This window comes from Rattus rattus, chromosome 2, assembly GCF_011064425.1.
Source record: "Rattus rattus isolate New Zealand chromosome 2, Rrattus_CSIRO_v1, whole genome shotgun sequence".
NCBI lineage: Eukaryota > Metazoa > Chordata > Mammalia > Rodentia > Muridae > Rattus > Rattus rattus.
The window spans coordinates 47,206,123-47,219,498 of NC_046155.1; the positions used below are offsets into that span (position 1 = coordinate 47,206,123).

General features: G+C 48.8%; 1 protein-coding gene across 2 annotated transcripts in view; it reads right to left on the reverse strand.

The window, feature by feature from the left end:
* Col17a1 (collagen type XVII alpha 1 chain) overlaps window positions 1–10,841 on the reverse strand; it is a 46,409-nt gene extending 35,568 nt beyond the window's left edge. The window contains exons 1-4 of one of the 2 annotated variants that reach the window (XM_032892166.1): window positions 10,561–10,841; window positions 4,506–4,568; window positions 2,108–2,152; window positions 1,117–1,221 (exon numbers count right to left, since the gene is read on the reverse strand). In XM_032892166.1, coding sequence (XP_032748057.1) covers window positions 1,117–1,221; window positions 2,108–2,152; window positions 4,506–4,557 — 202 coding nt within the window. In that variant the 5' untranslated portion in view covers window positions 4,558–4,568; window positions 10,561–10,841. The remainder of the gene's footprint in view (window positions 1–1,116; window positions 1,222–2,107; window positions 2,153–4,505; window positions 4,569–10,560) is intronic. The other variant, XM_032892165.1, reaches the window with a different exon arrangement.
* Window positions 10,842–13,376: the final 2,535 nt, after the last annotated feature.

Consider the following 13,376-nt stretch of genomic DNA (forward strand, 5'->3'; position numbering starts at 1 on the left):
ATAGAAGGCAGAATGGCTGTTACGGACTTTTGGGGCAGACACTGAGAGGTAGGATGTCTTCACACACACAGGGTGCGTGGAAGTGGTAAGGATACCCTAGAGTTGACCTGATGCTGGACCACTGACCCCTGCTCAGAGGGATTGGATGTTAACCCGCTGGGCGGGCCCTTCTGAATGTTCCATTTGCCTTCTTATTTTCTCTCCTATATCTTAGTGACTTCCAGGGTTGCTGCTGCTGCTGCTGCTGGTGTGTGTGTGTGTGTGTGTGTGTGTGTGTGTGTGTGTGTGTGAGAGAGAGAGCTGTCTCTTATACACATCTAGATGTGTATAAGAGACAGGTATGTATGTGTGTGTGTGTGTGTGTGTGTGTGTGTGTGTGTGTGTGTCTGTATGTATGTGTGTATGTGTGTGTGTGTGTATGTGTGTGTGTGTGTGTATGTGTGTGTGTGTGTGTATGTGTGTGTGTGTGTGTGTGTGTGTGTGTGTGTGTGTGTGTGTGTGTGTGTGTATGTGTGTGTGTATGTGTGTGTATGTGTGTGTGTGTGTGTGTGTGTGTGTGTGTATGTGTGTGTGTGTGTGTGTGTATGTGTGTGTGTGTGTGTGTGCATGTTTTTGTCACACTTCTGTTTTCTTTTGCTTTCACATGAAAGATTTTCTCTTGGGGAACAATAGGCTCATGTTGGGTGCTCGCCCAGCAGAAAGCAGTAGTAGCACAGGACGACATGTCACTATCACAGGACGACATGTCACTGGAGTCTCTCTGCAGAGCAACTCAGCCTTCACCCTTCGTGCATTGCTGGTAATCTGATTGCAAACCTTAACCATGCACAGCTTTTCCTAAAAGCTGTGGCTTAAGTAGAGGGACTCTGTGTCCTGGGTGTTACCTGTCCTGGACATTTAGTGAAAACCACACCCATTTTCATGTAGGTGTCTAATGCTGGTGATTTGAGTGTGAGTCTCACCTTCCCTTGTCCTTTGGGTAACTCATTTGTGTGGAACGAGTCGTGGCAGACAGGGTACCGGTCCCGCTCACAAGCTGACTGCAGATGGTGGGTGGGTTTTCACCGTTCCTCACCTCTGTCTACCACCCTGCCCCTCAGACACGCAGGCACCTACTTGAGTTGATGTAGCCACTGCTTCCATGGGTCAAGCTTTGTTTCTCTAGCCGGCTTCCTCCACCCAGAGAGCCTGTCTTAGGGTATCCATTGCTGGTGCTCCCTTCTGCAAGAGCACGTGACAGCTTCAAGGTGGATTCGGGTCACAGGGGCTTCTCATCCTCTGCTCAGCGGGAGCCTTCCCTCCGTCTCACCAGCATCCTGCTGGCTGGGCTCTCTCTTTTACCACCCTCCAAATTCCAAGCTGACCTCTCTTTCCCCCTATTTACTTTCAGTACAGATGTCTGGAGGGAGTGTCCTGCTCCGTGTGAATGGGAACTTTCTGGTTTCAGCCCAGAAAGTTATTCGGTAGGAAAATTAGCCTAGGCAGCCGAGAGATGGCAAGCTCCTTTATCTCAGAGGAAGTCTGGGCTTGCCTCTTGCAAGTGCGCAATGGGGACCTAGACACAGCAGCCACTAGAAGTGCTGGAAGGACAAGAAGTGGCTCTGGGCTCCTCTTGGCTTCTACCACCCTGCTCTGGCCACAGATGGGTGGGTCCTCCCTCTTCCACGTTCCATCAGGGCCCAGGGGTAGTGTCGGGCCTAAATCTCTGCTGTTAGAATCCACCGATACTTAGGAAGTGCTGAGCCAAGTGCTCACGGAGGCTTAGGATTTCCAGTATTTTACTGTGCCGAATAGCAAATCCATAAAGACAGACAGCAGACGTACTTCTTGGGGGCCAGGGAGAGCAGAGAAGAATGGGGTGTGGCTGTGAATATGTTACAGAGAGTGATGGGATTGACCTTAAACTACACTGGCAAATAGTTGTTACCGCGTCTCCAACCATGAACTGCGCAGCGCAAGCTGGTAGCCCTTGCCGGGTAACATCAGTATTGCAAAAGAGCATATTCCAGAGGGTTTAGATTTTCTCAGCGGGAAAGCAAACTCTCATGACCAAGGCCACAGATTACACACAGATTCACACGGGACCCGCTAGCTCCGAGCCACTTACTTGGTGGTAAGGATGTGAGTCTTGTGGTTACTGTTTCCGTGACAACTGTAAAAGACAAAGGAAAGAGGAGATTGCTGTAGCAGGCTCCTGTCAGCATGCACTTCTTGGCATCAGCAACATTGTCTGGGTTTGGTGGCTGTATATGGGCTGGATCCAGGGAGGCTCTGCCAGAGCGTGACAAATAGAGGTGGATCCTTGCAGCCAACCACTGGACTGAGAACAGGGTCCCCAATGGAGGAGTAAGGGATTTGCAACCCCATAAGAACAACAATACCAACTAACCAGAGCTCCCGGGGACTAAAACACCAACCAAAGAGTAGACATGGACAGACCCATGGCTCCAGCTGCATAGGTAGCAGAGGATGGCCTTGTTGGGCACCAATGGGAGGAGAGGCCCTTGGACCTGCCAAGGCTGGACCCCCTAGTGCAGGGGAATGTCAGGGTAGGGAGGTGGGAAGGGGTGGGTGGATGGGTGGGGGAACACCCTCATAGAAGCAGGGGGAGAGAGGATGGGATAGGGGGTCTATGGACGGGGAAAGGGGATAACATTTGAAATGTGGGACACTGTCACTGCTGGGTTTTGGCAGGACCTGCTGTCTGCCACAGGTTGAAAGCATTAGGTAGCTGTGTCTTACGACAAGGACTCTGAAAATATGAACGGCAACAACAATGAGGCTCCATGAACGCAGAATATGACATTTCTTTTTGGTGCCAAAGGACGTCATCCACCGACTGGAAGAATGAGTTGTCTTGGCATCAAGGCCTCCCACTGATCCCGTCAGTCCAGGACTAGCTTTGAGTTTGAAAGAGGGCCAGCCTCCCTTTTCTCATATCCCCTGGCTGGTCTCACTCTGTACGTCCTGATGAAGTGGAGGGTGTCTCTAGGCTGCCATGGTTCATTTCTGCAACCCTCAAGGGCATTCACGAGTGTGGACAGGAAGGGCAGCCTGAGTAGATCACTTTTGAGGTCAGTGAAATTAGCCAGGCCTGTATCCCAGGGGCTGACTTTCAGCAGTGTCTCCTTAGGTTGCTGGAGTTCCTCTGGTGTCAGGCAGAGAGGCTAACAGCTTAGGGATCCGAGGGAATCCCTTCAGAGGCAGGACCCCATTCCCCCGAAGGAACGTGAGGTTGGGGTGGATTCCCAAAGCCATACCAGGACCATCCGTACTCTCTCATAGTTGGGGCCTCCTCTGGCTGTGGTCACTGTGTGTGTGGGCACAAATGTGTCACAGCACGCTTGGGCAAATCAGAGAACTATTTGTAAGGGTCAGTTCTTTCCTTCTACCGCGCGGGGCCTGGATCTCACATTTAGCCAGCAGTGGGGCTGGAAGGAGATGGTTCAGGCCACCGTGTGCTGTGTGAAGCCAGCGGCTGGCGCCTGCTCCAGTCACACCGTCCATCTGTCTCTGTCCTCCACATGACATGCTCCCAGTCAGTTCTCCCTTCCTTCTGGGAACGCGGGATCATGAACGCAGCGGAAACGGCAGTGAAGACATAGAGGGGGGTGGTTCTTCACAGGAAGACGGCGGCTTCATTTAAGTAATGGCCTTTGAGCTCCCAGTGACCTCCCATTGGACAGGCCTCTGGGATTTTCTTGACACATAAAAATAACTTATTTTCCAAGTCTTTGGAGCTAGAATTTGCTGTTGTTGTTGTTGTTGTTGTTGTTGTTGTTGTTTTGTTGTGGTTGGACATAAATGGGAGTCACACAAGAAGTGAAAAAAGTTTCCTAATTTAGAGTTGCTGGCGAGACAGTTAAATACCCCTCAATTTATCATCTGGACAGTTCCACACAGTAAGTGTCTCTGTTTTCCGGTTTCAGTGTACATTTGGATGGTGAGACCAGACTTGTGTCAGTCCCATACTAAAAGGCATAGGATATTATACTTTTAGATTTCTGTTGTCCTATATGCCTAGGTAGAGAAAAAGCTCAATAAACCAGAGGATTGGGCAGTCATTAAACCACGGAAGATTAGGCATGCGTTAAAACTCTGCTCTTAGTAACCCTACTCAGGAAAACAAATATCCTTTTCTCTTTCTCCTCTCATCTCTACTTCCTTCCTCCCGCAACCCTTTCCTCCTCTCCTGTTTTTATTTCTCTTTCATTTTCTGTGGTACTGAGGAGAGCGCCCTGATCTGAGGCAGGTGTGTGCTAGGCAGGTGGTCCTCCATCGAGCCACACCCCTGGGCCCAGAAATGGCAATTTTCATCCTGGAACAAGACACAGAACTCAATTTGATTATAATCGTGTGAAAGTAAAGACTGAGCGGAGCGCTCCTGGGAGAGGGTGTGGCGTCTGTGACGCTGCACAGAGACACAGCGGCGGTGGTGGACTTAGAGGGACACTGTTTTCAGATGAGCTGAAACGGTTCTGAGTGAAAGAAATCCGGCCACTTACTTCTCTCAGTGACTTCAGTGCCATCTCGCATGCTTTTCTTGGTCACATCCATCCCATAGCCACCTGCAGGAACAGAAGCCATTGCTTTTAGCAAGTCTAGTCCACACCTGACATACATGTATACATGCACACATACATGCACACACGCACGCACACAGAGTCAAGCTAATAAAAAACCTGTTCCCTAGCTTTCAACGGCTAACTGTTGTGCATGACTTGTACAGACATCAGCCCCCACTCTGGCCATTGATTGTAACAGACAAAGCCCAATGATTCCCTTCTACAGTCTACCCCTTTTAGAATCTAGTGAGACAGCTTGCCTTATGCTGAGCCTCCAAAGGCTTCCACAGCCCAGGTACCCCGCCCTTTGTCTAAGTGTAACATCCATGCTCTCCCAGGGTGATGAACGACTGGGGCATGTGCTGTGAGGCACTGGGGGTTTTGACGAGTGCATGTTAGTGTGCCTTGCACTGTTCTCTGTTCTAGCCCTGGAGACGGCTCTGTGGATTAAATGCTTGTGAGAAAAACATGGATCACCCAGGACTCTCAAAAAACCCAGGCAGGTTTGGTGGCTGCTTGTAATTCCAGCACTTGAGAGGCATGGGCAGAGGACAGGAGCTCCCCAGGACAAGATGGCTCATTAGATTAGCTAGAATTGACAAGCTCCTGCTTCAGCAAGGGACCTTGTCTTAATAAATACGGTGGGGAGTTGTGGAGGAAGACACCTGCTGTCAGCTTTAGGTTTCTACATGCACACACACACACACACACACACACACACACATGCTCACACAGGCACACACACATGCTCACACAGGCACACACAGGCACACACACACACAGGAGCACACAGGCACATGCACTCACACACACAGGAGCACACACACATACACTGCACACACACATGCACACACACAGGCACACACACGCATACAGGCACATGCACGCATGCACACACACATGCATGCACACACACTTAAGCATCCCGTGTTCTAGGTGGACCTCTGTGAATATATGACCTCCACACTGTGCTAGGGTTTGAGTGTGGGAACAGTGCTTGGCGGATAAAGGTCACATGTATACTTGCCTAGATCGTTCTGGTTCGCAAAGTCTGAAATGTGCTCCTCATAACAGACTAGTCCCAGAGATTGACAAGCAGACACAAGCAGGACAATGCAAACCAACAGCTGTCCTCTTGCCCTACCGTGGAAGGAAAAGGCTCTGGGCTGCTGTGTTCCTACGCTCAGGTCGAACAGGCGGGGGTGGTGGTGGTGGACTATGGGCTGAAGGCCCACACAGAGGAACGGGCAGGAAGGATCCCCACTGAGCTCTTCCTGCCTGAGTGCTCAGTGTCAGCTTGTGGGAGGACTCCCTCACCACTTTTCCCTGTGGTGCTCCCCTTCTGCTCCCGGTCTCTTCCCCAGCGCTTTCGTGCACTGCTGTCTGCATTGTAGAACTGGAGCCATTTCTGCCCCTTCCTGAGCTCTCTCCTGCACTCGTCACTTGCTTTATGGCTTCCAGTCCCCTTACTGCGCTGGTACAGCGGTGAGTGGGCCCTACAACATGGTTTTTGTTGTTTCTTAAAATTTTGTGTGTGGATATCTTGTCTGCCTGTGTATCTGTGCACCGCGTGCATGCCTGGTGCCTGTGGAAGCCAGAAGAGGATCCTCTGAGACGGGAGTGACAGACGGTTGTGAGATGCCATGTGGGTGCTGGGAATCAAACCTGGGCCCTTCTGGGAGAGCAGCCAGCGCCCTTAACTGATGAGCTGTCTTTCCAGTCACACAACATGGTTTTTGTTTGTTTGTTTGTGGTGTGTGTGTGTGTGTGTGTGTGTGTGTGTGTGTGTGTGTGTGTGTGTGTGTGTGTGTGTGTGCGTGCCCACGCGCTCGTGTGTTTGTACATTGAGGAGGAGCCATAAAGTTATTTTAATTTCTTTTAAGCTCAGAATGGAAATAAATACAGTCTGTTCTGGATTATATTCTTTTGGGAGGTTTTTTTTGTTTTGTTTGTAATGAAGGAAGGGACCCACAAAGGCTAAAGTGTCTCAGAGTCATCTATACAAGTCATAGTGTAGCCTGAGGTGACTTCCTTGCTGAGACTGTGACAAAATGAAAGCAGCTTGGGGGAGCAGACTTGGAATAAGCGGAGACTGGCAAGAGTTAGCTTCAGGGCCTGGCTGAGTGTGCCACCTCCCTGTTCATTGGCTCTTAAACCTCGCTCCAGACAAAGAATGCACCATCATGTAAAAAAAAAATGTTAGCTGAATCCGAGATGCCTTACAGGTATGCTTCCCAGAGCTAAGAGGAACGGCTCCATAAAACAGCTTAATAAGGGAGTCTAGCCTCATTAAAGGCAAGAGCTGGCTGGTGACCACGCCGGAAGACTGGCGGTAGACTATAGAACGGCGCATGCCAGTCTGTGTGAGGATGGGTGTCCTCTTTGAGATTCTTAGTTTAAGAATTAATAGTGTCAGGACCGCTGCTGTTCCTGTTGGGTTTGTAACACCACCACCAACATTATTCTTCAAACTGACCACGAGCCACGAACTAGGAGGCAACTGAGGAGATACACCAGTTCAGTACACTTGGGTGCTGGTTAGCGTGATCATTGGCTGTCTTGGATGGTACTTAATCAATAGGAAATTTACTCTGAGATTACTGTTTATTTTAGTGTTGGAGTCTTTTAGCTATACATGTGTCGTTTTTTGATATTTCCATGATACTGATGGGATTGGCTGACTCTCCTGGTAGCTATGAAGGCAGGTGGGTGTGAGCTTGGAGAAGTCCAGTCTCCCGGAGCTAGCCCTGCCTGATTCTGCTGGATTTTCTGTATCCAGGACAATAACTGGCATGCCTAGGCCCTTCGTCTACTCCCTAAATTGTAATGACAAATCTTCTGTTTCTATAGTTTCTTTAGCGAAAAGCCATGCTTTCCCCAGTTTCCACAAGGCACAAAGCAATAGGCGCTTTGTGGCTTCCTAGGTTTCATGAGTTTGAGCCATTTCTTAGGCTGAGTTCCTCAGGGGAAAGTGCACTGTGGGTAAAACCTGCCCCAGTGGGCACGTCCCTCTTAGCATGCGGTCTTTCTAACGTTGGCTATGCTATAGCTGTGCATGTCTGGGTCCTGCCTGACTGTTGGAGATGGCAGGATTATTTTAAGTCAAAGAAGAGACTTGCTATGAGTTCATGATTTCATGGAGGATGACAGCTGCAGACAGGGCCCTGGGGTAGGTTTGTTCCCCAGGACAGAGGTTTTTCCTCACAGGAATTCTGTCTGAATCATTCCGAGAACTTGTAGGGAGAAGAGAGTTCAGCCGGGTTCGTGCCCGAGCCTGCCGTTCCTGGCAGCCTTGTCCATGCTCTGGAGTTCCCAAAGTACCACTTAATGGAAGCTTTGTCAACTAACACAATTCTTAACTTCCTAGAATTTTGGGACTTCTTCATCCCTGACAAGAAGGAGTGGGTTGTTTAAGTTCTTAATTCCAAAGTTATACCAATTTCCATGTCTAATGTTTTCCTGACCTTTGTTTGTTTTATTTACTTATGACAGGGTTTCATTTTGTAGCCCTGGCTGGCTGGAGCTTGCTGTGCCGTCCATGCTGGCTTTGAACTCATAGAGATCCGCCTGCTTCTACCTCCTGAGCGCTGGGATCAAAGGCACGTGCGGCCACCCCTGGCTCTCAGGGGTATTTTCAAGTGACATAGGCAATGTGCGTGTTATGATTAGGTGCAGGTACACGCAATGGTCTCGTCATGATAAATGTTTCCATTCCTTAGACCCTTCTCAGAGTCTTGGTTCCTACAAACCTTTCTTCCAGTCGTTTATGAAATACGTAACAAATCATCGGCGACTTTACCGCGCCCAACTCCACCGCGTCCAACTCCACCGCGTCCAACTACCGCGCCCAACCCACCGCGCCCAACTCCACCGCGCCCAACTCCACCGCGCCCAACTCCACGCACCCAACTCCACCGCGCCCAACTGCATTGCGCCCTGTGCTGTGGAACAGAACCAGTCCCCCCCCCCGTGTGTTTTTGTCAGCTGTCAGGCAGCTTCTGTCTTTCCCATCCCCCCACATTTCTCAGCCTCTAGCACGCACCCTTCTCAATCCTCGTATGAAGTCAACCTTTCTTAGCTTCCCATGAGTAAGAACATGCCTACCCTGTGTTCTTAGCAACTGCTTCATACTTACTTCATGGCTAATGTTTTTTTTTTTAAGTATCCAACTGACCCCCATGCGACTTTCTTACGTATGAAGACAAAATTTGGAGACAGTTTTCTACTTTGACTAGTAGTTTTTCCTTTACGTTTTAGTCGAATGGTGTCAGATCCACTTGCCACTGCTCTGACAGGGCTATGGTCTGAGACACATACAGATAAGGACCAAGCACGGTCAGTGCCAGCAACCCACGGCCTTGACCTTATCTTCTAAGGACACACGGAACACCTGTTCTCGAGACAGGGAGAATAACGAAGATACATTTTTTTATTTCTAACTTTTAGTCTAAGGAATAAAGGCTCCTATATTCTGCTAAAGAATCATAAGTATTTCTTTCTTTCTTTTTTCTTTTTCTTTTTTTTTTTTTAGCTTTTTGTTACCCCAATTTCTATAAACTGTAAATTTTGAAATAAAGTAACACTGAAATTGCTGGAGAATGAGAAACTCATGCCTTGGTCATTGACCTGACAGCACCCAGGAGCCAAGCAGGTTGAGGACCAGGGAAATCAGAGGCCTGGTGCTCACATCGTGGGTTTAATCTTTTCAACATCCAGAGGCAAGCTTGCCGCCTGCTACGTTTGGTCACCTTAGAGTTTTCATGACCAGGTAAGACGTTGACTTGTAATTATGTCAGCTCTTTGGCCACTGTGGCTGCCATTGGTGGTGGCAAATAAGCCAAGCGCTGCTCACAGACCTCTTCCCATTGGTTACAATCCGTGTTTGGCAACCTGATCGTATCCCCCATCAAAGGAGCTTCCCTGCAGATTTAAAGTGGGCTTTTCACTGACTCTGACCCCGGTACACACTGGTCTGGTTTGCGTGGTATTTTGCAAGGTCTAAGAGCGAGGTAGAACCCCTAATTGTCTGAGGGCATCCAGGAGCAGATGGACAAGTATTGGGTTAGTTTCCACTCAGATCCGTGCCTCAGCTCCAAGAACACAGAGGGGGGAAGGAACAGGCCCAGTTTTCCAGAAAGCACCTGGAACAGCGTCAAACTTTAGACTGTGGAGTAACTGCTTCTAGGGAGAAGTGAGACGCCAAAGGCTTGCCTTGCTCCAAAAGTGAAGGGATAACGTGCCAGTTAGTTCAACTGTGATCCAGTTAGACCTAAACTGATAAGTCTAAACTCATTTTGGGGGGGGGGTGTGAAAGAGAAAGACCAAATTGGCCATCAAGGAATGCAAGCATTGAAACACTTTCTCTCTCTCTCTCTCTCTCTCTCTCTCTCTCTCTCTCTCTCTCTCTCCTTCTCAGTTTGACTCTAGAAAGTTATACCATTCGAAGATTTCACTTTTTCTTAAATTAGGGGAGGTATAACGGGGTGAACAGCCATGTCTGTTAATCCCCAGTGCCTAATGTGACCCTTCCACAGCCGAGGCCTGGACAGCCACGGCTGTGCCTGGGAGGCCACCACTCACCTGCACTCCAGCTCCCCTCCTGAGCCATTCCACTGTCTAGTGGGAGAGAGAGAGGGTGAGACTGCCAGCAGGCGGGAGCAGTTTACTACGGGCCACTTTACAACACTGACAAGAGCGGAGGAAAGTCCTTGCGGGAAAGCCCACTGGCTCTCCACTGACCTTCTCTTTGCCTCCTCACATGGATCTTTCTTGGTATTCCTTAAAAAGCAACCAAATCTAAGCAGCGTGCACACATGCATGTATGACCAATTAACGGGTTCAGACAGAATACCAGACACGAACTTCATCTTTTTTTCTCCAGTAAACATTTTACAATCGAAAGCAAGCCTCAACCCAAAATCTCAGAGGGAAGAGAGAGAGAGAGAGAGAGAGAGAGAGAGAGAGAGAGAGAGCGCTCAGTGTTCCTGCAACTCACCTGGCTTGGAGTCTGGAGGAACTGGAAAAAGCTTCAAGCAGACACCCTCTCTCTCTTTCTTCCTCAGATGCTTTTCTTCTAGACGTTTGCCGTGGCACTATTTTTTTTTTATCCAGACCCAGTCAAGGTGTGTTAAAGCTGAGTGATCTTTCAAAAATGTTCGCTTCTTCTCTCCCTCCCGTTTCCTTCAGCGCTTTGCTTCAAAAACAAGTCCTGACAAAGGTGTGCCGTGGTTTGCAGCCTCACTCCACCCTTCCAATTATCTGACACTTGCTGGATTTAAAAAAAAAATCTGCCTTCGGGAACCAAACTTTATAGACGGGCAGAAAATTTCCCCTGCCAGCTCAAGTAGGTTAACCATTTATAGACCCGAGGGAAAAGGGGAATGAAGGGCTGGCCCTCAGGAAATACCCTTCACAACTCCTCCCTACCCTCACAGCTGAAAAATAACCGTACCCTAGCAATTCCTAGAGATTCCCTCCCTTGGCAACATAGGGTTCCTGAATCCCAGCACCCGTGTTCCAGTAACATCTCTGCTCACAGGGACCTGTGGCCAAGATACGGAGCTCTGAGCTCTGGAAAGAACCGTGAAGAATGTGTGTTCAAGATCTGGTTCTCTCATCTGTGCCTTTGACCTCTCTCTTCCAACCTGGCCAAGCCAGACCCCACGCACGAGGGTCAAACAGCGAACTGATGCATAGGTAAATCCCGAGAGGTTGAGTAGCTGCTGGGGTGACTGTTGCTCCTTTGAAGAGGTGACCTGATCTATGAGGATGACCTAAAAGGAAGAAGAATGTCAGCAACGGGCATTCAGTCACCCATGATGGAGAAGGATGCTCGAGAAAGGGTAGAGACCATCTTGTCCTCCAAACCAAGTGATCGCACAGCCCCTCATTTCTTCTTGGAAGGCCACCAGTCAGATTGGATCAGGTCTCCATCCTAATGTCCCCATTTTAAAAATCAATCACTTATTTAAAGGCTTTTTATCCCAATACAGATACATTCAAGAGACGTTGGGGGCTAAGACTTTGCACGTGACCTGGGTGGGGGTCTGTGTCACAATTTGGTTGTCAAGAAAACAGTATGTACGGTGACAAACTTAGGAATGGGGCAACTCTTTGAAAAAGAGGACTGGGGACTGCGAGCGAGGAACCATGAAAGTATACACAATCTTGAGCAGGGCTAAGTAAGTGACATTTACATTGCTCTGTGACAGAGGTGACAGAGGTGAGCAGAAGGTGTAGAGTATTGTAGAGCCTGGACAGAGAACAAGGCTGCCAGAAGGCTCTGAGGTGGGACAGTCATAACGGTTGGAGGAGCAGGGATGAAGCCAGATTGTGTACGGACTCTATACAGACTGTGTACAGAGAGAAGGGCGGGGTGGCAGGCGAGGACCAGACGGTGAGGTTCTCTCTTCACACAGGGCTTCAGGGGTCACGAAGGGCTTTGGTACCTGAAAAGTGTTCTTAAACTTAAGTCTTTACAGGTGCTTTCCAAGAGATTGGATTGTGGATCCTTGGGGGGAAGAACACCGGGGGCCCTAATCTAATTTCTCATGGGGCCTATTATACGCCAATTATTTTACACACATTCTCTTAATACAGTCCCTGTAGCAATTAGTACATTTATTTATTCTCCCTCCCCCTCCTCCTCCCTCTCTCTCTGGGGATGTGCACACGCCAAGGTTCACATGTGGAGGTCAGAGACAACTTTGGGCAGTCAGTTCTCCTTCCCCGTGGTTCCAGGGTTTGAACTGAGGCTCTCATGCTTGGCAGTGAGCGTGTCCGCTCGCAGAGCAGCTCACTGGTCTTCTCCTCATTGTCATAGAAGAGAAAGGAGAAGTCCTGAGCTGGGAAACCTGATCAAAGGTTGCTTTATATCTCATAGATGGCTGAACCTCTGTTCCATTTGACCTCTGAACCCTTACACATTGTTACATTTAAGTCTATTGATACTTATTTTGCAGTAAGTTCTCATATCGTAGACTTGGTTTGTCTGAAACGTGCTTCGTAGACCAGGCTGGCCTGAAACTCCTACAGATCTACCTGTCTCTGTCTTCCAAGTGCTGGGATTAAAGTGGGCAGCATTGTGCCTGGCACACCCAGAGTTTCGAAAAGGAGGAAAATAGGCATTACCAACCAGATCAGACTGATCGCAAAGAATAAAAATTGAACTTCTGCAAAATAGTGTTTTTTCCCCCAGTCAGCAGCACTATGACACTGGTGTGAGTTATCCATACTAAGAGTAGATAGAAACCTGTTCATTAAGACAACTGTCTAACCATGGCTACTGTATTAAACATGCCAAGCAACCATTGCATAAACACGTCTAGGTTTCCCACTTTCTGGATCCTATAGTATTACTGATATTCTCCACGTCCCGTGGAAAATTGGGCCATTGAACTCTCTGGGCAGGGAATAAGCTTATGTGTATATATGAGGACACATGTTCCTACATATCTCTGTGTGTGTGTGTGTGTGTGTGTGTGTGTGTGTGTGTGTGTGTGTGTGTGTGTGTGTGTGTGATGCTTACAGATCCTACACTGGGCACTTTGGGGGAGAAGGAAAAGAAAATTCAGTACTCACTCTCTACGTCTCCCAGCTTCATAGTTTATAGCTCCTAACAGAACTGCGTATGAGACTTACCTTGGTGCATGAGGAGAAAGAGGCCGTGTTCTGTGAAACTCTTGGTACTAGAAATGCTTTAGAATAACCAGAAAATGAAGGGATTCCTGTTGAAATGAGGAAGCAGAAGTGAATAAGACATCGGAGGGAAAGGGGTCTGTCTCTCCTGACCGCAACCAGAGCCACGTGAGT